The following is a 22,917-nucleotide window of genomic DNA, read 5'->3' on the forward strand; positions in this document are numbered from 1 at the left end:
CAATGCTTTCTTTTATCTTAATCTCTCTAGAGAATCCTTTATTATTTAGCTTTTTTCTTCCGCGTTACTGCGATCGTTTTTCTTTTTTTTTTTTTTTTCCTTCTGACGATGGATGCGAAGCCGTTTGTAAAGTTTTTACGACGCTCTTCTTTATTATAATATTACCAACGAATAATTTTTTTGTTTGTTTGTTTTATTTGTTTTTTTTTGCACTTGCGTTTCCCTTTTTTTTTTTTGCTGTTGTTGACAATGGAATCGTTTTTCGTTAAAAGAGGGTAAGTTTTAATTTGAAATTGTGATTTAATTTCTTTCTTTCAACCAGTTATTAACCGCTTTCGCACTTAATAAGTGATTATTAATCACTAACTGAAGCTTTTTGTGTGTCAATTATGAGTTTTATATGATATAGTTTAATGATAATAATAATAATAACAGCGATGATAGTAATAATAATGATAATAATAATAATAATAATAATAATAATAATAATAATAATAATAATAATAATAATAATAATAATAATAATAATAATAATAATAATAATAATAATTATAATAATAATAATAGTAATAATAATAATAATAATAATAATAATTATAATAATAATAATAATAATAGTAATAATAATAATAATAATAATAATAATAATAGTAATAATAATAACAATAATAACAACAATAACAACAATTATAACAACAACAACAACAACAACAAAAATAATAATAATAGTAACAATAATAATAACAATAATGATAATAATAATAATAATAATAATAATAATAATAATAATAATAATAAGAAGAAGAAGAAGAAGAAGAAGAAGAAGAAGAAGAAAAATAATAATAATAATGATGATGATAATGATAATAATAATAATAACAATAGTAATAGTATTGATTTCTATATATTTATATCATATTCTAATTAAAAGATGATAACATGTATAATAAAGATAATATTTCATTATCTAAAACTAATTTGAAAAATTAATACTGTGATTTTGTTATATGCAAAGATATCAAAGTCATGCTTATAAGGACATTTATCTTGTTTGAATGACACATTTTATGAATAAACGATGACGCACGAACCAAATGAAGGAGACTTTCGTGTTTAAACGATGGCCATTATTCTTAAGAATCCGATATATAAATAGTCGTTTATAACGATATTCAAATATCGGATATTGTGTCAACAACGAAGTGATCGCCGACATCAAGGAGATTAAAAAGCTTTTTTAAAGATATCTCCTCCGTTTGGATTATGTATTGTGTGAATTCTATATACACGTAGTTAACCCCTCAGATGGAGATTTCTGACAAGTTATCTTGCTAAACTTTCATTGATAAATAACTGCAAAATAATATTTTTTATAAAAAGCTCAGGGCATTAATAATAATGAAGTTGTTATCTCAGGGAATTATAAAAACTGGTAACTTAGTAAAATCACCTCCGTTAAATGCCAGAGGTATAAAGCGGTGGCACAAAAGATATTTTATTTTTTACGATCCACGTAGAACGACCAGAAACAAACGCAGTGTATCGTCTGCCATAGAAATTAAAGGGAAAAAAGATGGCAGTAAAAATGCTACAAGAAAATTGAGATCTAAAAGTTTTAGAGAATCTGTTCGAAGATTTACAACGAGCAAGAAAACCTCTGATGAAAACGAGACAGAACCTAATGAGCTCGTGTTACTATACTATGAAAGCGAGGAAAAAGAACGTAAAGGCGCCTTACCAATCGGTATGTAAATCTCTTTTTATCTTGTATACATCTACGTATGTATATATGTATGTATGTATGTATGTATGTATGTATGTATGTATGTATGTATGTATGTATGTATGTATGTATGTATGTATGTATGTATGTATGTATGTATGTATGTATGTATGTAATATATGTATGTATAAATTATAACTACTAGGCCTTAGTTTTTTTGAAGAAAATTATTTTATCATTCAGAATAAATCAAATCAACGCTCTAAGGAAGAGAGGCATTTTAAAATTAAAATTTAAAACATTGAAACTTTATCACTCAGACTTAAAAAAAAAAAAAAAAAAAAAACACCACAAAAAAACACCTCAATTATTAACGAAATATTCAAAATCGTTTTAAAAACCATTAAAAGACAAGACGGAGTAGCTCTATTTTTATCCTATAATACGAGGGAGCTTTATCATTTAAATCCTTTTGTAAATATCAGTGAGTTCGCTGGATATGAATAACAATTTTTTTTTTTTCTCATTCATATTCAGCGAACGAAAAAGTCAACAAAAAAATCTTTTCCTTGATTTAAAACTGGATTACGTGGCCCCACGTAAAATCTTTTATTCGATATGAGTAAATATCTTTTTGGTTGTTCTCAATTTTTTAAATTGGTTCGTTTAGAAAAAATATTAAGTTAAAAATGCATTTGGTTAAGTAAACATGAACACTTTAATGAGCTAGTTGGATAACCGTGAATATAAATAAATACGTTCAATGATTTTAAACGAAGAAAAATTTCGTAGCATCCTTAAAAGCAAAAACCTAAGTCTGCGCAGAACTTCCTGCGCATTATGATCGAAATCAAGTTGAATGATCAGTAGTGCTCTTCCAGTCTCCCTTCCATCAAATCACTTTAAAAAGCGCCGAGAATTCTATCCGCTTCCGCTATGCTATGCTGTGCGACATTAAAACTTCTAAATTGAGTTTGGACTGAACGCTAATATTAGGTTTAAATTAAAACTTCGTTCGGACATCGGTATTAATTGAAAATGCACTTTAAAATAAAAATAAATTTGTATACTATAATGGTAATTGCACAATTGACTGAGGTTCATAATTGTAGCGCGACTTAATTCATAAATTCGTCTTTCAAATTTACGCTTTAAATTTGTTACGGGTAACACCAATTATATATTTAACTCGCGCTTCCACAGTGAAGCAAAATTTTTGCCAGCCTGAAATGACGCAATGATAAATCAAAGCAAACTAAAAATGAATTATTGTCAGTTTAAATAAAACGGCTACTGGCATTAAAAACTTAAAACTTGCTTTACTTTTTCTTACGGAATTCTTGTGAAGTTAGACATCTAGTTAATATATATCATTGGTAACACATTTTACAGATATTTAACAATAGAATCAAAGAATGCTGTATTAATGATACTAAACCCTTATAGCAATATTTAAAGTATCACTACGCAGGTAGCTCTTATTTGCGAACCCTCTTTTGTTGCTTCTAATATTTTTTTTATTACAAGTGTTATTAAGAATTTTGCGTTTTGTTTTTATAACATTCAACATGTCTGCAGTTAATCAAGGTGAGTTTATGGTTTTTACTTTAGTTATTTCCATGATCTAAAAATGTAAATATTGAATTAATGTTTGTTTTCATTCTTGTTATATTGGAGGCGTTGTTTTAATTTTTAATTTAAGGCGTTTCGAAAAACCGATCGACGATTTTTTTTTTTTTTTTTTAGCACACGCATCATCAATTGTCTTTTCAATGATAGGCTAAAATCGGAAGATTTAAAACGAAAGGATCGCTGATTCTGATTAGAAGAGTATATTTTGAGAGTTTGAAATATAAATCAGCAGAATACACGGGAGATTTAGTTAAAATTCATTAAAAAATATCGAGTTACGTTGAGAATCATATACAACAAGTTACAACAAGTTACAACAAGTTACAACAAGTTACAACAAGTTACAGCAAGTACAGTCCAACAAGTTAGACTACAAGAGTCCAACAAGTTCCAACTTCTCCAGAGCTCAAAAATACAGAAAGGAATATAAATCTACTGGGAAACAACGACCGACAAACTTTACATCGAATCAGTAATTGGTCTTGAATAAAAGACATGAAATTAGGCAAATCTACGTATCTGTGATTCAAGATGTCTGCTAAGAACAAATAATCTTAGAATAAAGTATTATATGAAAAGCAAGAATGCAAAGACAGTGGCAAATATTAGTTAACGCTATCTTTTTTTTTATTTTTTTAACTGTTCAACGATTATGTAAATTACAAGAAAACGCGTTAAATCTCCTGTACACGGCTGGTTCTTGTATGTAAATGAGGTCTAGAGTTTGGAACAGAGTAACTACAAAAAAAATAAGGCCTTTAAAAGTTAGTGATTCATCAATATTTTTAATTTCACTTGTTCCTTAACTGTTGTACAATAATTAAAATGAAGCTATTATGGTATGTTAAAATCCAGTTTCTTCCTCAACCAGATTCTGCAGAACACACAAAGTTCTTTTTTCAGAAGAACCTGGTGCGTAGTGAAGTAAAGGGTTATTCAAGTACAAACTTACGGTTTAAATAATTTCGTTTCCAAGAGAAAAGTACTGTTACTTTCACGCTTTTTGCACCATGATGGATGGCACATGTGCATCAACTTAACTGAGGCAGCATCAATCCACAGCTGTTACATATTCAAGGCAAAATTTTTAAATCATTCGAAATGAATGACTTGAAAAATTTTACCTAAAAATTGGCGAGAGACGGAAATTACAGTTTTGGAGATTATTGAGCCTCTATTGGTGGATACGGTTCTTTGAGTGTTGTTTATACGTGGCCTGCAGATTAGACATAATGAGTTGGCAAGCAAGGGAAGAAAACAAAAAGATAAAGGTAAATACGAATATCAGAGAATCAGATACGAAAATCAGAGATTTTGGGGGGTTTTAGGAAGAAAATGGGGCGGACAAAAATCTGAAAAAGAGGTTACATATAATCCTTCAAACCATTTCGAGTGTGTATGGAAGCTAACTGCGACAAATTTTAAAAATACACCATGGAAACTGGAAGTATTTGTTTAAAAATATCCATACTATGATATGCTAAATACAAAAAGTGCAGTTGCATGGTGCAAAAATTACAAAGCACAGCGGACTTAGCGGACCATATGGGTGAAGATTTTGTTTTATTATTTCTTACTATCTTCTGATCCAATCATTTCGCAATTGTCTACAAACTGTGTAAACGAAAAATAAAAAATTGATGCTGACATTCTGTCTTAATTTTGTCCTCGAAACTAAAAAAAACATGCATTTGATCGTCGTTGTAAACAATCTTTAAAAGCTTGTTGTAAATGCTTTTGGAAAGATATTTTAACGAACGATTCCTTTTTTTTATCTTGGTAAATGTTATTTAAATTCATTTGAGCATATAAATTGTGTTTTATTACAAAACAAATTTAGCTAAAAGTTTTATGATTGCGCATAATTAATTCGCGCTGCAATGCACTCCGACGTGAATGGAAATTAAAATTGTAAATCGTCGTGAATAGATATTAAAATTCTAAAAAATTCAAACGTACAAAGTTATAAGATTACAGAAATCATTTGCGATCTGTCGCATACCTAAATTTTGTTTCAACTCTTCAAGACGCATGCGCAGAATTGCTATTCGATTAAAACTGTTAGTTATTTTTGGAACAAATTTATGTATAAGTATATACTATTCACTCCAAAAACTTCACTGTTTTAAGTACATAAATTGTAATATTCTTTCCAAACTTCAGAAAATTCGATTTAACTTAAAAGACTGGTATAGACTTTATACTTTATTCGTTATTATTCGTTAAAAACTGAAAAACCAAACGCCGCACAGTGAGTCAGAAAGGTGAAAAAATGGCAAAAATGATATAACCATCAAATTTAAAAAATGTGATGCATCAATTTTAGTAATTTTGGATCAGAAAATTTAAACTTATTTATTATAAATAAATTTTACGCGTACCCAAGACGCGTGTGAAGCGCGCGTATGTGTCTTACTGTCGTTTACGCACCCAAGTAATGATTTAAATAAAAAGTTTAGATTCCTCGATCCTAAATATCATATAGTACTACGTATAAAATTTATACCACGTATTTTTTAAATAAACTTTACGTGTACCAAAAGCGCGCCCTTCACACGCGTATGCGTATCAGAGTCTTTTACGCGCACAAAGATTGATTTCGATAAAAAAAATTGTGTTCCTCGAACTAAAACCCGCACATATAGTAATTAAAATACTTGAATTTTTAAAAAACTTTAACAAAAATCTAAAAAAAACTTGCATTTAAAAAACCAAAATGCGGTATTATCTTTTTTTTTCTTTGACCAAAACAAAAAAAGGAAAACTGGTATTAGCAAAAACAGTTTTAATTTGTTAGTACGTCATTAATAAAGACAAAACTTCAGAGGGAAGTGGTTTTCCATTTTTAGATTTATGTTTTTTGAAACTAATGTTAGATATTACAGGATCACTTCTGATCAAGAGGTAATGGTACTGGTTCATCATAACATTCTTTTTAGATATCTTAGCTGTATGGTTCAATCTAGCTTTGCGAATTTCCTTATTCAGAGCCTCTTATGACTCCTCAGAGTAAAAACTGATAGGCAGTTCTAATGCCTCAGATATCTGCACCCCATGTTTCAAGAGCTTATGAACAGTTGAAGGAATCATATACCAAGAATACTTTTCTAATATAAGAGCAGTAGTTTCATAACAATACTGACCAAACCTTTCAGAGTTCAACTCATAACCGGAGCATACTAATATTAGGATTGTCCTCAACCTGATAATTACATCTACCACTACTCCTGTAATATCAGCAAATATCTCAGCATTTTCAAATGCCCTTCTGGCAGCGTTCCTATCTTAGTGTTGCTAAAACCCTGTTTGGGCATTTCAAAAGAGGATTTGTTTAATGTCCATCTCAAATGTAAAATATACTCAAAAGATCTGAGCCAGCAATGCAGAGAAGAAAGCCCCAAAGATAAAGCCTTTTGATTGATTAGATACTTGGTACTGGATTATTAAATTCACTGAGATTAGCTCCACAAACAGTACATGGTTGGGAGAATAGAGTGTTAGTGAGAGCATTCACCACTTTACCATTAAAAATTGTTAAATCTAGTTTGAACTTAAAAGTCATGGTTGCATCAGGTTTGTCTTCTGCTACTTCTATATTTACCTCATATTCGACCAGTCTATTCATTTCAGCTCTAAGATGTTCATATTTATTTCTGATCAACTCTTTCGTTTCCTTTTGATATTGGAGATGTAGGGGTCTATAAAAATGTGTACTAGAAAGCTTCTTATTAAACCTTACTGTTTCCTTCATGATGGTTAATTTAATTGGAACAATAGCTGTCTGAAAAAAACTTTGCTCGTTAACTTGGGTCTTGCCAATATTTGTATCTGTATACCTTTGTTTATACACACTTTGACTGGAGGCACCATCAAAACCCCCTTTAAAGTGAAGTACCCCTTCAAACTTTCACCCACTCCCAGCATATATTCTTATTGAATCTTGGCATTCAGTAAAAGTTGATATCCTTGTCAGAGTATGATTAATCATACTCTGTAGAGGAGTTGAAGCAGGTGTTTTCGCCACAACTACACCCTCAAGTAACATTTCTGCTTTTCATTCTTTATTTCATGAAGTGAAGGATAAATATCTGTATTCTTCATTATTGATGAATTTCTGATTATTCGATACTGTTCATCAGAAAGTTCACACTGAATTTTTAAGCTCAAAGCATCTTCAATCTTCATTTTTATTGGAAAACTAACCTCCATGCTTTTAACTTTGCCAGGATTGGTAGCATTTTTCATGACAACAACAAAATCTTTCTTAGTAGCAATTTCGGAGGCTTTTCTTATTGAAGCTAATGCCAATGCTTCAGCAGGATGTTAAGCCAACTTGGCAACCTTGAACAAAATAATGTTTAATATTTAAGTGAGTAAATTACTTTTTGAATTGGTTTGAATTCAATTGATTTATTACAACCTTAGATCTTTGGTTCCTCTCGCTTAGATCTTCCCAGTCCTTGTTCTTTATACCTGGACCTGCTGCAACTTCTTTTCTGTTAACTGTTATTTCTTTATCCAACCAGGTTCGCTCATGTTCCTGAAATCTAGAGAAGGTTCTTGTATGCTTTAGTAATTTAGATTTGAATTTACGTTTAAATATTGATAGAGTTTTCTTGAGATTTATCATTTCAGGTTCATCAATAGTTTCATGGTCTTCACCCTCCAATCTACTAAACTCAAATAGAAGTGCCTCAAGTAAATTATCATGATTAATTCCTAACTCTTGAATGATAGGAACTAAATGTATTCTTTTCATGATGAATCTAAGTAATGAACTATTATTCGTAATTTTTTACGCAAGTCTTATTTGTAAACGTTTAATTTAGGAAGTATTACACAAATTATACAAATTTTGGTTTTTGAGGTTTGAAAATTCGGATGATGTGTTTGAGCATAAATTTTTGAATGTTGGTTTTTGAGTTGTGACAAATTACCTCTGTAGTTCTAATATAGTGTGAAAAATGTGCGAAAAATAGTTAGTACGAGTTTTTTAAAAGGTTATATATTGAATTGGGGAAAGTGTGGGCAACTGTTTGTTTTTTTTTCTGTTTTCATATATAGCTATCAATGGGAAAATGTTAAAATTACCATGGAATCTTGTTGAATCTTTCAGTTTTTCAACCGAACACATGATTAAAGAAATAAAAAATCAATATGGGGCACTTTTTTTAGGATCTAGGGAATGACATCTAAAACAAAAATACAGTGTCAAAAATATTGCTTATAGTTACCAAATATCTTAAATGTATGTCTTCAAATTAAATTTTGAACTGTTTTTACCCGTATCAACTTTAAAAGAGTGACACTAGAGTGAGCATTTTGTGCGCGAGTTTCGCAATTAAAAATGTATAAAATAATGTCTAAGGAAGTGGTGCAAAAGTTGGCAAATCTTTAAAAATTAACCAAAAAGCAATTTGTTTCAGTTTTCTGGTGATATTAGTTACATTGTAACTCAATTTACTAGTTCCTAGCAATTGTTTTATTTTGGGGGGTTTTTTGCCAGTTTTTAAATTTTGACTGCGGTGCCACGTAAAACAAGGTAATCTGCGAGCTTGTGATTAATGCTCCGCAAAATAATGAATCTCATTAGTTTTGTTTCAACAGTTTTTATATAAAACTATAGAAACAGACGTAATTAAAGTAGAAACGCCAGACAAAAAAAAAAAATCGATTAACCTACACAATTAACAAATTTAATATACGAGACAATATATGACAATCATTAATCAACACAACTAACAAATTGAATATATGAGACTAATCTAATTAAGGATGCTGCGGATAAATTTTTTCTAAATTTTATCAAAGCTTCCGTTGCTAAATAATATCATTTTTGGCTCTGTTACTGTTACATTTCATTTCAATAAATAAATATGCGTTAAATTGAGTTTATCGTTTTCTAAAAAGATTCAACTTATTTATTTAAATTATTATCAATACTATAATGTATAAAACAAATTAACTGAACAGAGTTGACTAGGTATAGATTTTATTTTCTAGTCTATAAAAGAAACCGGAGGTGCATCCGAGTTTGATGCGCTCTCCTTTAGTTTGCTTCATTTTAGTTTTCCCGATATCTTTAAGCAACTATTAGACAAATATAAGTGCCTATCACTCAAACAATAAATCAAGAGAAAAAGCACTTGCGAGGAGCAATTACAAGCTGGGTTGTTTTTTAAAATCCCCTGCTGCTTGTAAATCTAAAATATCTTATCATAATATTGATTTTGATGCAGCCTTACCTCAATAAAGAATTGCTATGACTTAAACAAATAACCAGAATAGAACAACAAAAAAATTTGAACCTACTTCTCTACAAGGTTATGTAGAAAATTAGAAGAGTAAGTAAAGAAAACTTAGGCACGTGATAAAGTTGATTGTTTTCATGACAACAATAAACCAAATTCTGTTGGTTAAGTTAAAAAAATTCTGACATAAATGTCTTTTATCAGTTTGGGGCTTTTTTAATAGATTAGTAATCAAAATATTTTCTCAATTCTTGAAATGCCGCCTTTTTTGGACATTCCCTCATAGTTATGTCTGTATATTTTTAAATGTGCTTTGTGTTTTAACTACTATTCTTAAGGTATAAGTGGCCTAGAACTTATGGTGATATGCATTTCAAATCATAAAAAGATATGTGTGTTTTTAATTAGCTGTCACAGAAAAAAGATGTAAATTTATAGTTAGAAAATTCGAGATTCTTTTCATAAGAATTTTAAATAATAGTAAAGTTAAAGTTCATTCAGTTGGTCAAAATTAAGAGATTGATATGTATGTATGTATATGTGTGTATGTATGTATGTATGTATGTATGTATGTATGTATGTATGTATGTATGTATGTATGTATGTATGTATGTATGTATGTATGTATGTATGTATGTATGTATGTATGTATGTATGTATGTATTTATGTATGTATGTATGTATGTATGTATGTATGTATGTATTTATGTATGTATGTGTGTATGCATGTATGTATGTATGTGTATATATATATATATATATATATATATATATATATATATATATATATATATATATATATTCTTTACTTGAGAAACTGAGTTTGAGAACCTTTTATAGAATATATTAATTTTGAATTTAACTTGATATTGTGTTCAAGTTGATACTAAAATATAGTTATAGCTTTTTTTAGGGAAAATTTTGTGCACTGATGCTATAGTTGCAGAAAGTAAGAATAAGGTTAATGGTTATCAATTTGTGATCAACTTTCAAACAAAAGATAGACTGTTTTACTTATGTGCAGAAACATTAGAGGAACACAAAAGCTGGTTGAAAGTCTTTAATGACTATTTAAATGACCAAAGAAAATTCAAGGTATATTTATTTTAGGAGTTATTTGTTTTAAGAAAAGTTTCACAAAAAGGTAGTTATAAAAAAATTTTGTTACTTAACAAGGATGGAAAAAAAAATTATTTGTATAATATTTGGCTGTGTGTGACATATTTTTTAATCATTCCTTTAGTTTTTAGGCCTCTCTTACACAATTTTTGGCTGTTGAATCCTAAAACTTTTCATGATCAGGTCATGTTTCAAAACTTGATGATTTAAAAAAAAATTAGTAAACAGAAATTATTGTGTAAAATAATTTTGCAATACTAAGTGGAAATAATCATATTTAATAATTTTAATTTTTAGAACCACCTAGTAGTGATGTTAATGTTTTTTTGAATCATTAACCAGCTAGATAGTTTATTGAAAATCTGACAAATTATAACAAGTTAAATGTTCTTAAGTAAAAGTATAGTGAATAATTATAAATTTTATAACATTTTTTTGCATTTTTATAGTCAGCAAATTTTTTTTTTTCATATGAAAAGATTTGATGCACATATATTTACATAAATAGTGTATGATTGGCTCTAGACATTAGTTTGTGTTAAGAGGGAAGGTCAAGCTAACTTAATATAGGTTTAGAAAGCATGCTTGTTAAATTAAAAATATTGTTAATTCCTAGCCCATTTCAACCTTGTTCCTGCTCCCCAGGCTCCTAAAATAAATAATGAGCTATTCATGTTTTAATTTTGGCTTTTTTCTATTTAGCGGTGCGAATCAAAGGATTCTCTAGAAGAATTCTTGAGTGACACAAATGACTCTTCAAATGATATTTTACATGTTCGGAATAACAGGTATATTCAGCCTGCATATATAAACTACATATTTTTCCATTCTGCATATATAAACCACATACTTAATCCTAGTTCAAGTTGTTAATTTTTTATTTTTATTTTTTACCAGTTTGTTGGAACAGCTTAGTGCATGGAAAAAACAACGTGCCAGTATCAACTCTTCAACCCAAGAAAGTTATATTTTTGAAGAAAATTTAAAATCTGGGGTGTTTGGGTATGAAAATTTACCAGGCAATAAGGACTCCGGTTATTCAGATACTGCAGTTTCATACAATGTTTTAACACCAGATGCAAGTTATTATGATAAAGTTGAGTCACTAACTTGTATTCATAAAAGCTCTTCTTTAAGTAATGATGAAACAGATATTTTAACAAGAGACACTCAAAATAAAAATTATAAATCAGTTAATGATATATACCTTTCTCCTTCTAGTTTTTTATCATTAAAAAATGAAGAAAAAAACTTTACTTTAAATCAACCTAATGATATTTCATATCCAGAATCTGATTTTATAAGTATTGATTATCTTGCGAATAAGTTGTCTTCTTGTGCAAATCTCAAACATAGTTCAAGTTACATAAATGGTACAGCTTCAAATAATGGTCTTGAAAATATGAACAGTGAGTGTTATAAAAATCTTATTTCAAAAAAGATTCTGAATGCATCTTGTGTATGCTCAAATGAAAATGAAAAAAATACTCAAGCAATTATTGATCATTTAGATGGGAACCCTGCTTTGAAACGAGGTAGTGTTACTAGACAATATTCCAACAGTAATGAGGATTCTAAAAGTGTATTGCTAAATTGTCAACAAACTACAAATGTGTCATGCAAAAATACTATATACCCTTCTAACTATGTTAACTATACAAAAAATGATGAAAACTATGTAAATGGTTTAGAATTATATCAATCTTCTACAAAAAAATTCCCAGAAATTAGCCACAATGAGGAGGTATTTTTTAATCCAGATACTTTACTCCAAAAAGCTAGAAAAAAAAGTCTATCAAAAGCAGCACAAAGAGATGAAGGAGAATACATGAGTTTAGATCCGAATAAAACAAATTGTAAGTCTTAGCTTCAAAAAAGAATCTGTTAAATTATGTTTTACTTTAGACTACCATAAGTCTTTATTAAAATATTGGTTTGTTCTATGAAATTTTTTCTTATAAAAAACCAGAAAACCATATTTTTTTTTTGTTATAGGTATTAGTTATGATGAAGATGCTCCAGAACTTCCTCGCAAAATGATGATGCATCGGCGATGCAGTGAGCCAAGCAGCAATACCTATGCATGTAAAAACAAACAGTCTCAGCAACCAAACAGAGCTCAAACTCAGGTTGTAAAGTTTTCAGAAGTTAACAAATGTACTGCTAATCAAATTAGTAAGTCAAGGAATTCTTTAAAATTGCAAAATGTTCTGAGATAAGTTTTTTGTTTTAATGCATTGTATTTTCATATCAAATTTGAATGGATTTTCTTTGCCAAGCTCATCTTTGTTTTTGACAGGTTATCTAATACCTTGGTTATACAACTTCAAACTTATTATATCATTAACAATTCCCTTTAAATATTTATGATTTGTGCTTCTTCGATACACAGCTATTTTCTCAACCATGATTATCATGGACTATCAACATGATTATCATAGACTGTCAACATGGATCATCTTTTTTAACTTTGTCATTACTAGCAATAAATTGAATACCTTGATGACCAACAAGCTGGGCATGTTTCACTTTGATGAATTACCTTCTCTGCTCTTTTTCATAGCTTTAGATAGACCTATATGCCATGTTGCACCTTACCATTAGCAGCTGTTCTTTCTTAAGATTTTTTTTGTGGGACTCTTCATTTTGTACAATCATTTTCAACATTGTACTGCAACCACTTGTGCTGGCAAGCTCACTTTTTCAAAATTTTTTCTTGGTGACACATGGGTGTAGATACTAGGACTTGCTACCGCTTAAAAATCAGTTAAGTAAACTGATTCTCCAGCTTTAATTAGTAAATATGTTCTATTTATAGTATTAAGTAGTGAAGTGTTCTTGTTTCCATTTCTAATTTCAAAACTCAAATTTTTTTTGAGAAATGTTACAGCAATTTCTTACTAATAACCTAAGAGATTTATCGTATATTATCTACACAAAGTTTACCTTATACTCTTTAATTTCTCTTAAATTCACCTAAAAATTAAAATCAGTATTCAGCAAACATCCTGGAAGATTACAAGCTTTTTTTTCCTTCTTTTTTCTTTCTCTCTCTTATCTTTGTAGGTCTTGTTAAAGAGATTTTTGTTGTAACTATTTAGGTTAAAGTTAGGGTAATAAAGAAATAAATTGTATTACCCTTTTTTTTTTAGAATGGCCAGCTATAGAAAATGCTAAATATGAAGAAGTTCCAAGAACGCAAACTTTCTCTGGTAACATTTGCAAAGAGTTTAGGAGACCAAGTACAAAAATGTTTAAGTAAAAAAACCTGACTCTTTTACGAACCCGTTAAAGGACTTTACAAAGGCTGTTTGAACGTTCTGTTATAATTTTTAAGATTCTTTTAAAAAGTTGACATCCGCAGTTATAACGACGTTTTTCATTTAAAATTCGTTTTTTTTTTGTTTTTTTTTTTGTTTTTTTTTTTTTTGTTTTATTTATTTTTTTTTTGAGAATCCATCCACATCTTTCTTTTTATTGAAATGACGTCATTCACATCTTCCTATCAGAATTCAAATTTTTGTCTTGGATTTGACATGAAATTATCTCTTACTGGAATTTTAAATTTTACCTAGATCCGTATATTAACTGATTTTTATGCATGTATTCAATTTATATATAATGTTTTTATAAAGTAAATTTAAATAAATTTAACAACCAATGGTTTTGATTGATCCATCATAGGAAAAAAAAGTAAAAAAAAAACGTTAAAACGTCATTGATAATAATTTACATTCTCCTCTTCAATAAAAAAAATGTAATGTTCAATGCAAATAAAATTTTTTTATTCAAAATTTATCCAAAATACTAAAGTAATTTATGAAGTAATATACAAGCTCAGAGTTATTTAAAGGTAAGAAGTAAAAAGGGTAAAAAAATTTTTAAAATACAAAAAAAAATCTTTCATGATAAAATATTACAAAATAGTATTTAAATATAAAAGTTATCATAGTTTCATAAAAATAAATCAGAGATCAAAGTTTGATTTTTGATTTTTTAGTAAATAAGGCAGTGCATGCCTTTTTTAAAACTTAACTATTTAGATATAATTTTTAGAAAGTCTCGCCACGTTTGACCACTACGAAATGGGAAAGAAGTTCTAAAAAAATTGTTTGTTAAAAAAAAACACCTATTTTTACATGGATGCATCGAGCATCGCATTTACTCGTTTAGCAATGTGAAGGTTTCGTATGGTCCACGTTTTCGCCTAAACCAGTTACGACTAAAGTTTTAAGCTGAAGAATTACTTTACTAAAAGATATTGTAACTTTGTTGCAAGGAAATGCTAAACTTACACTATGCTAAAATTTTTCTTAAGCTTTTTTATTTCCTAAAATTGAAACTTTCTAAAACTTTTTACTTCGGGACACATTAAGTTAATTATTAGTTTTCACTACATTGTTGTAGCTCATATTTTAAGTAATTTGACTTTTTGATCAAGCTGGTTAATACTACTGGTTATCATTTTTACTTTCGATCTTCAATTAATCTAAGTGCTTACCAATACTATTTGTTATTTTGATTGTTTCAATTGACTTTGACAATATAGAAAGAGAAGAAAAATCACCAGGTTTTTGAACTAAAAAAATATGAATCTTTACCAAATATCTAGATAAAATGAGCAAGAAAATGGCTCAAAATGGCTCGTCCTATGTTTTGTTTAGAAATAAGTAACAGCATTAATGTAAGAAACAGTTGGTCAAACCAAAACACGATTTTCTGGAGTGTTTTTGTTAGAACGCAACCGGCTCAGTTTAAATATCTGAGCCGACAGCGTCCTAAAAAACAAACAAAAAATGGTCAAGTTCCTTTCGGTATGATGCGGCTCTTGCTCTTGATCAACACGATAAATAAAGTTGCTCTGCAGAATAGCTATGCACAATTTAACTGCAAACAGCACCATCTTGTGCCAGAGACAATTAATTTGCGTATAGTTATTCCGAAAAATAATCTTGCGAAAGTAGAAACTTGTTTTTTATTTTTTCACAGTTCTACCCATAGCAACCGAGAGAAATTTCGGGCCCCGGAGAAGTTTTCTTAAGGGGCCCTCATTATGATCAATTATATACCCAGGACCAAAAGAAGTGTGCTCTGGTCATTAAAAGTTAAAAATAAAAGTTAATTAAATCTTTTAAAGGTCAAAACTATTTAAATCTTTTAAAAATTACTTTAAAAAATTATTTGTACCTACACGGGGCCCCGGGAATCTTCCCCGTCCACCCCCTCCCCTCTCGGTGGCCATGGTTCTACCACTAAAGTTTGTGCTTTCCTACCGAACTCTGACTTTCTTGGTCAGCAAGTGATTTTTAAATATTGACGAAAACTTCCTTTGAGCCGTTCTTGGGCTCTAGGGGCCTTCCTAGAGTAAGTTGCTACGATCCTCGCTCATCCTCTCGACAGGCCAAAGCGCGATTGATATTGAGTATTTGTATTTGTATAAGTACTTTGAGAGCCGACATGTAAATTGTTTAAATTAAAATTTTCTGTAAAATAAAAAAAGCGGTAGGTTAGTGCGAAATTTATCTAGCAGTATGAAAGAAGGATATTTGAATCAGTTAGAGATATTGTGACGGTGCGTCGAGTGATTAGCCCTTAGTGGTAGGTTTTCATTAAATAAGAATTATTTTATTTCATTCAATGTGTAGATCCTTTTGAAGTTTATAATAGACGAAATTCATAACGAAGACTTTGAGAAATGTAAAGAATTTACATTTTTCAAAGTCTTGGTGCAAGTTGGGTCGGTGCATAACTATTGCGGATTTTTTCAAATAATTTTATTCAACAAAAGCAATAACAACATTAGACCAAAAAATCTTTAAATGATAATACCGTAGTATATTTACCATCTACTTTAATCACTGCTTCACAATTGGCAGCCGGTCAATTCCATGGGTAAAAAGTTGCTGTTCTTAGAGGTAATCTACTCTTGACGGTGGCCACCAAGTCATTCAAATCGTAGTAAACCTTGTTGCCAAACCAATTTTTCAGCGATCAATCGACATGCGAACCCTTCGGTGTTTCTGTGAGAGAATATGGTGAATTAGGAAGCAGTTCCCAGCTTTTATTAATGATAGATTCGACAAAACGATGCTCATTATGCGGACGCTCATTATCGTGGTGGAAGACAATATGATTCTTTTTGCGAGGTCTTTTCGAGCTAATTGCATCAGTAAATCGTTAAAAATTAGAGCTCATTTGAATTTGATGTTTTTAGAGAATCTTCGAGGACCCATCAGCCAATTTCCTAACTTTATGAACTTTTTAAGACGAAGAAAGATTTTCGAGTGGTTTGCATTCTTCGGTCAAGATTCACTTTTTTACAAGATTCACTTTTTTGTGTTAAATATATATATATATATATATATATATATATATATATACAGTATTGGACAAAACATTTGCAACCAAATAATGCTAATTTAGTTTCTTTATATAAAAGTGTTGCATTTTTTCAATTTAGAGAAATAACTATGTAACTGTTTAGAGACAAAGTTCTTCAAGTTTTATTCATCACAAAGTTCATTATTTGTACACGAAAATTAATAAATTAATCAAAAGTATTAAATAAAGTTGATTTCCTTCTGGACAAAACAAGTGCAACTCGACAAAATGTTGACCAAGCTGTATTTCGCTATCAATATTTCGTGGCGAATCCTTTGTTGTCGATCACAGCCTTGCATCTTCGAGGCATAGATTCGATCAGGTGATCAATGAAACTTTGTGGAATCGCTGCCCAGGGCTTTTGGATTTGTTCAAACAGTTGATCCTTATTACGAACACCTTCACAATTAATTCTGCGGTTGACAATCTCCCACAGGTTCTCGATAGGGTTGATATCCGGAGATTGAGGCGGCCAATCCATCACCGATAGGTGGTTGTCTTGAACCACTGCTTGACTGCTTTTGCAGTGTGTTTCGGATCGTTGTCTTGCTGAAAAACCCATTTTATTGGCATATTCGATTCAGCATGAGGTAACATAACATCTTTCAGGATATTTTTATACATGAAACGGTCCATTTTTCCATCGTTTTGATGTATTGGACCTAGACCGTTAGCAAAAAACACCCCCAGACCTTTACATTGCCTCCACCATGCTTCACGGTCTTATGGCAGTAACGTAAATTGAGGCGTTTTCCGGCCGGTCGACGTACACGGCAAATGCTATCGCTCCCAATGATGTTCAACTTCGATTCATCACTGAACAGGACAGGTTCCCATTTCTGCACATTTCAGTCAATATGAGATGTAGCAAACAGGAGTCTTTTCTTCTGGTTTTTTAGTTTCTTTGCAGGGCGTCGAGAAAACAATCCGGCTTCAACAGCACGTCGTCTGATTATTCGGTCCGATACAGGCAGCTCTAATTGCTTTTGTATCTCGACTGATGATATCCAGGGATCCTTCTTGACGGATCTGACGATCATAGAATCTTCTCTAGAAGTGGTGGAACGCGGTCTTCCACCTTTGTTATCTGCTGCCAACTTCCCCGTTGAACGATATTTGGAACATAGTCTTGATACGGTCCATTTTTTCACGCGATATTTATCACAAATACTTTTTTGTGACATTCCACTTACGTAATCGCCAATAATTTTCTTTCTTAGTTCCAATCCAAGACTGTCGGGAGCCATTTTTGCACTTGAAGTCATAAAAATAATAAATATTTCTGGATGCTACTGGATGCTTCTTTCTTTCTTTTCCTTTTTAGTTTACAATTATTAATCGTAATACAACAATATAACAATACATAAACTTGGTATCTGAAAGAAGATCCAAAAGATCTTGTCGTCAGAACCATATAAAATATATCAAACGTGTATATATAATAAAATAAAAATACAATTGATTTAATAACTAGTAACAATGTAGAATTAACAAAAACTGAAAATAATACTACAAATTATCCAGAGTGAAATAATTTTTCATTTCAAAAATATTTATATATATTGCCAGTAGAAAGAAGATAGTTTTTTAATTTAGTTTTAAAAACTGAAAATGAAATTGACAAATCAAAATTTGGAACAACAATTTTGTTCCACAAATATGGTGCTCGATAGTTTATGCAAAATTGATTAAACTTTGTTTGACTAAAGGGTTCAAGTAATAAATTATTATTTCGTAAAGGATATTTGGTTATAGTTTTATGGGTAAAAAGATCTTTAAAAATCGACAATGGTTGTTCACTTTTACAATGAAACATAAAACATAAGATATTATAGACATTAAGTTCGTAGACGTTGAGTGCTTTAATGCTTTTAAATAAAATATTTGAATGAGAGAAACGATTTTCAAAACATATTATACGCATTGCGTGTTTCTGACGACGGTAAAGATTTCGCAACTTACTTTTAGAGGTACTTCCCCAAACAATATTTGCATAATTTAAATAGCTATGAATAAATGAGTAGTAGAGTTGAATTAAATTTTGTTTACTTAGATAGTATCTGACTTTATATAGAATTCCAATACTTTTTGCCAATTTAGTAGAAATAAAGTCGATATGATACTTCCATGTAATATTTTCATCAATGTAAATGCCTAAAAATTTTGTGACCGACTCCTTTTTTATTTCAATTTCATCAATAAAAAGTTTAGGTAAATTACTTGGTAAAAAGCGTTTTTTTGCGAGAGAGTGGAAAAGGACCCATTTTGTTTTGTCAATGTTTAAAGTTAACTTGTTGCACTTAAACCAGTTGGAGATGTGATTGAGTTCTTTATTCATATATGAAAAAAGCTCATAAATGTCACTGTTTGAAAGAAATAAATTAGTATCGTCGGCAAACATGATACTCATAAGGTTAGAAGCTTTATTTAAATCATTTATGTAGACTAGAAACAAAAGTGGACCTAGAATAGAACCCTGTGGAATACCACATTTTATGTCAATTAATTTTTTATTTTGAAAATAATCACCATAGGAAACAAATTGTTTTCTATTTGTCAAGTAACTTTTATACCATTTTATTAATTTGCCATTAATTCCGTAAAATTTGAGTTTTTTAAGTAGAATTTTGTGATCGACCGTGTCAAATGCTTTTGATAGATCAATGAAAATACCTAGTGTATGTTGTGATCTACCAAATGAATTGGAGATTTCACGAATGAATTGTGTAATGGCTTGTTCAGTTGAACAATTTTTTTTAAAACCGAATTGATTTTTATATAGAAGTTTATTTAGATTAAGATAATTGTATGTTCTATTGTATATAATTCTTTCTAAAATTTTCGAGAAGGTTGAAAGAACCGAGATAGGGCGATAATTACTAATATTTGATTTTTTTCCTTCTTTGTAAATTGGAGTAACTTTAGCTATTTTTAATTGGTCGGGGAAAACACCTTGCTGTATAGATGCCCTGAAGACTTTATAAAGAACACATTTTAAATTTTCAAAGCAATCTATGACTATGTTACCATTTATTTCGTCCGCACCCGTAGCTTTGTTTCTTTTGAGAGATTTGTAAGCTCTTTCAAACTCATCAAAAGATAAGTCAGAATATAAATTATCTACAGAAAACGAATTGTTTATAGGCTCTAGGAAATCACTAAACGTTTTTTCCGTAATAGGAATCTTACTTGCCAATTTAGTTCCTACATCAATGAAATGTTTATTAAACTCATTTGCAATTTCGTTTGGTTCATATATATTTGTTTTATTTATTTTAATTACTTTAGGGAGGGAATTTGAATTTTTTGTTTGTTTTCCTGTTATTTCTTTTAACGTTCTCCAAGTACTTTTTGTGTCGTTTTTAAATTTACTTATTAAATTTGAATAATAATTTTTTTTTAGTTTTTTACGAATTTTTTCAAATAAATGTTGGTAATTTTTATATTTTTGATGGTTTTCATCTGATTTTGTTTTTAAATATTTTATATATAGTTTCTGTTTGATTTTAGAGGATTTTCTAAGTCCTTCCAGATGCTTCTTCTGGAAACTTCTAGAAGCTTCTGCATGCTTCTGGAAACTTCTGGATACTTCCTTTAATTATTAAAAAACTTCCGTGACGTTGACACGGACAAGACTTAAGAAAATGAAACAAACCAAAAAAGTTGCACTTGTTTTGTCCGCTGCAAAATGGCACTTGTCAACGAAATTCTGCCTGTGTGCTGTCACCTATCAGCTAATTGCTCATGTCATGGCATGCTATGACTCCAGACTCCTGAACTGTTTGCTGTAGTAGTATAGTTCGTTTCGTTTTTAAGACATGTAAAATTAGAAACACTTTTTAGCATTGTTCGATGTTGGTTGCAAATGTTTTGTCCAATACTGTATATATATACCCACACACACACACACGCATGTATACATACGCACACACACTGTAATATGCGTTAAAATTCGAATAACTTAGTTTTTTTAGAAAATTTTTAAAAACAGAGGTGTCTTACAGAGTCAATAACCGAAAAGTCTTCTTGAAGCACGAAGTCTTATTTATTCATCACTTATAAAATCGTATTTATCGCTTTCAAAAAATCTTTAAGGTAAAAAATACGTGAATTTTTAACGTGTTTTTCACAATCTTTTTCTTTTGTAAAATTGACATTCGAATTTTTTTTCAAGAAACGTCGTTATTGTATTTTTGTTAATGCTTTAAAAAAAACATCAACAGTTGTAAAGATTGCATAGCTTGATTTTTTATTATTGCTACATTTTTAGGTTTTCGTCTAGACACAAATTGTTGTTTTTTTGTAAGCGTTAATTTTTTGTAAGTGCATTTACAATTCGTAAGTTAAACATTCGTTTTAACAAACTTACATTTACGTAAATAAAAGTTAAAAAATACTTTCTAATAAATATAACGTTTGCTTCGCTTGGTTTTCGTCATGTTTTGAAATATGATTGATTATGAGCTTTTTTAAAAAAATTTTTAGTTTGTAAAAAATGATTCTTCAAAAATCTACATTCATTGTTTTTTATTAAAGTTTTAAGGTTTATATATCGCGAGGTTAGAATTATTTTGTTCTATCTCCAAGTTTAAACGTTGGAAGAAAGTTTTTGATTTTTTTTTTAAAAGTAAAATTTAATTAAAGTTTTAGCTTAATTTTTAAAAAAATTATAACTTATGCTTAAAATAATCTATGTTTAAACAAAATTTTTAAAAAAATTTATGAAATCAAAATCTATTTTAAAAGTAATCATTATTTACTAAAGCTAATTATTCACTTTCTCCCAACGTTTAAAATGGGAGATAGAACAAAATAATTCTAACCTCGCGATACAATGTTTATATATAATGTTTATAAGTAATGTTTATATATAATGTTTATATATAATGTTTACATATAATGTTATGTATAATGTTTTGGTTCACAAAAAAGTTCGTCGTCCATGTGATGCTCTTTTTTTTTTTTTTTTTTTTTTTAAAAAAAAATAATAATTTTAATTTTTAATTTAAAAAGTTAATTTATGAAAATTTTGATTGATAATATTGTAAACAAAACTAAGATTTTAATTACGTGTAAATTATCAATCAAAAATTTGCAAAATTAACAAAAATTATTTCTAATTAGAAATCAATTTTAATCAATACTTTCTTTTTTTCATTTAATTATGTATTAACTGATACAATTAAGCAAATAAAAAGAGAAATAATTAAATTTTCAATTAGTGCACTGTTTACTGCCGTTTTCTTTTCCATCTACACAAAGTTACATATATTTCAGTTAACTTGGCAAAAAAATTTAAATTCAAATAGCGAAATCATGTCTCTAGTAAGTTTAATCTGGGAGCATTTCCTCAAGAATACAGCAGTAAACTTTAAAGCAACTTGTTAGCTTTGCTGAGATATACTTGTCACACTTTAACACTCAACATCCACTCTCCACGTTCACATGAAAAGTGTAAAGGCATTAACAGACAGTTTTAGGAGAAGAAAAAGAGAGTTGCAGAAGAAGAGCTTGCTAATACAATAAAAAGATCAAGCTCTTCTTCTGCAACTCTGCTAAGTATCAAATCAAATTAAATCAAACTAAAGGCATTCGGAAAAAAGGCTAACAGTTCATAATCGAAGTATCTAGAACTAAAGGCTGTGGTGCTTCAAACGATAGAAACATAGCTTTTAAATCTTTTCAGATCTGAAATAATTGCGGATGAAGTTTCAACCCTAAATCTCGACCTTTTGAAAAAATTTGCGAGTATTTTCGGCAACAATTTTTTCTGCACTATCGACAAATACTGATGCTTTTGAAAAGTACTAT

General features: G+C 29.6%; 1 protein-coding gene and 1 pseudogene across 2 annotated transcripts; one reads left to right on the forward strand and one right to left on the reverse strand.

Moving 5' to 3' along the window:
* Positions 1 to 250: 250 nt before the first annotated feature.
* On the forward strand, positions 251 to 15,032 carry LOC145190482 (uncharacterized). Of its 2 annotated transcripts, XM_090090670.1 has the most exons (8): positions 254 to 275; positions 1,016 to 1,744; positions 10,520 to 10,701; positions 11,428 to 11,513; positions 11,623 to 12,134; positions 12,237 to 12,581; positions 12,721 to 12,900; positions 13,878 to 14,390. In XM_090090670.1, the coding sequence occupies exons 2-8, from the start codon at positions 1,399 to 1,401 to the stop codon at positions 13,985 to 13,987; spliced, it is 1,761 nt and encodes a 586-aa protein (XP_089946796.1). In that variant the 5' UTR covers positions 254 to 275; positions 1,016 to 1,398; the 3' UTR covers positions 13,988 to 14,390. The 2 variants fall into 2 exon arrangements, with proteins under 2 accessions (XP_089946795.1, XP_089946796.1); XM_090090669.1 differs by having other exon boundaries at positions 251 to 275; positions 11,623 to 12,581; positions 13,878 to 15,032.
* On the reverse strand, positions 6,350 to 8,114 carry LOC149886710 (uncharacterized; annotated as a pseudogene).
* Positions 15,033 to 22,917: the final 7,885 nt, after the last annotated feature.

Source organism: Hydra viridissima, unplaced genomic scaffold (assembly GCF_058129835.1).
Source record: "Hydra viridissima isolate aposymbiotic clone 2 unplaced genomic scaffold, HvirCarnegie_v1 scaffold_6, whole genome shotgun sequence".
Classification (NCBI taxonomy): Eukaryota; Metazoa; Cnidaria; class Hydrozoa; order Anthoathecata; family Hydridae; genus Hydra; species Hydra viridissima.

What these genes read in the sequence shown, in the direction of transcription:
- LOC145190482 (XM_090090669.1), top strand. Translation starts at nt 1,399, where the DNA reads ATGAAGTTGTTATCTCAGGGAATTATAAAAACTGGTAACTTAGTAAAA. An exon ending in AGATCCGAATAAAACAAATT is followed by an intron (nt 12,582 to 12,720) that starts GTAAGTCTTAGC and finishes TTTTTGTTATAG; the next exon opens with GTATTAGTTATGATGAAGAT. An exon ending in ATGTACTGCTAATCAAATTA is followed by an intron (nt 12,901 to 13,877) that starts GTAAGTCAAGGA and finishes TTTTTTTTTTAG; the next exon opens with AATGGCCAGCTATAGAAAAT.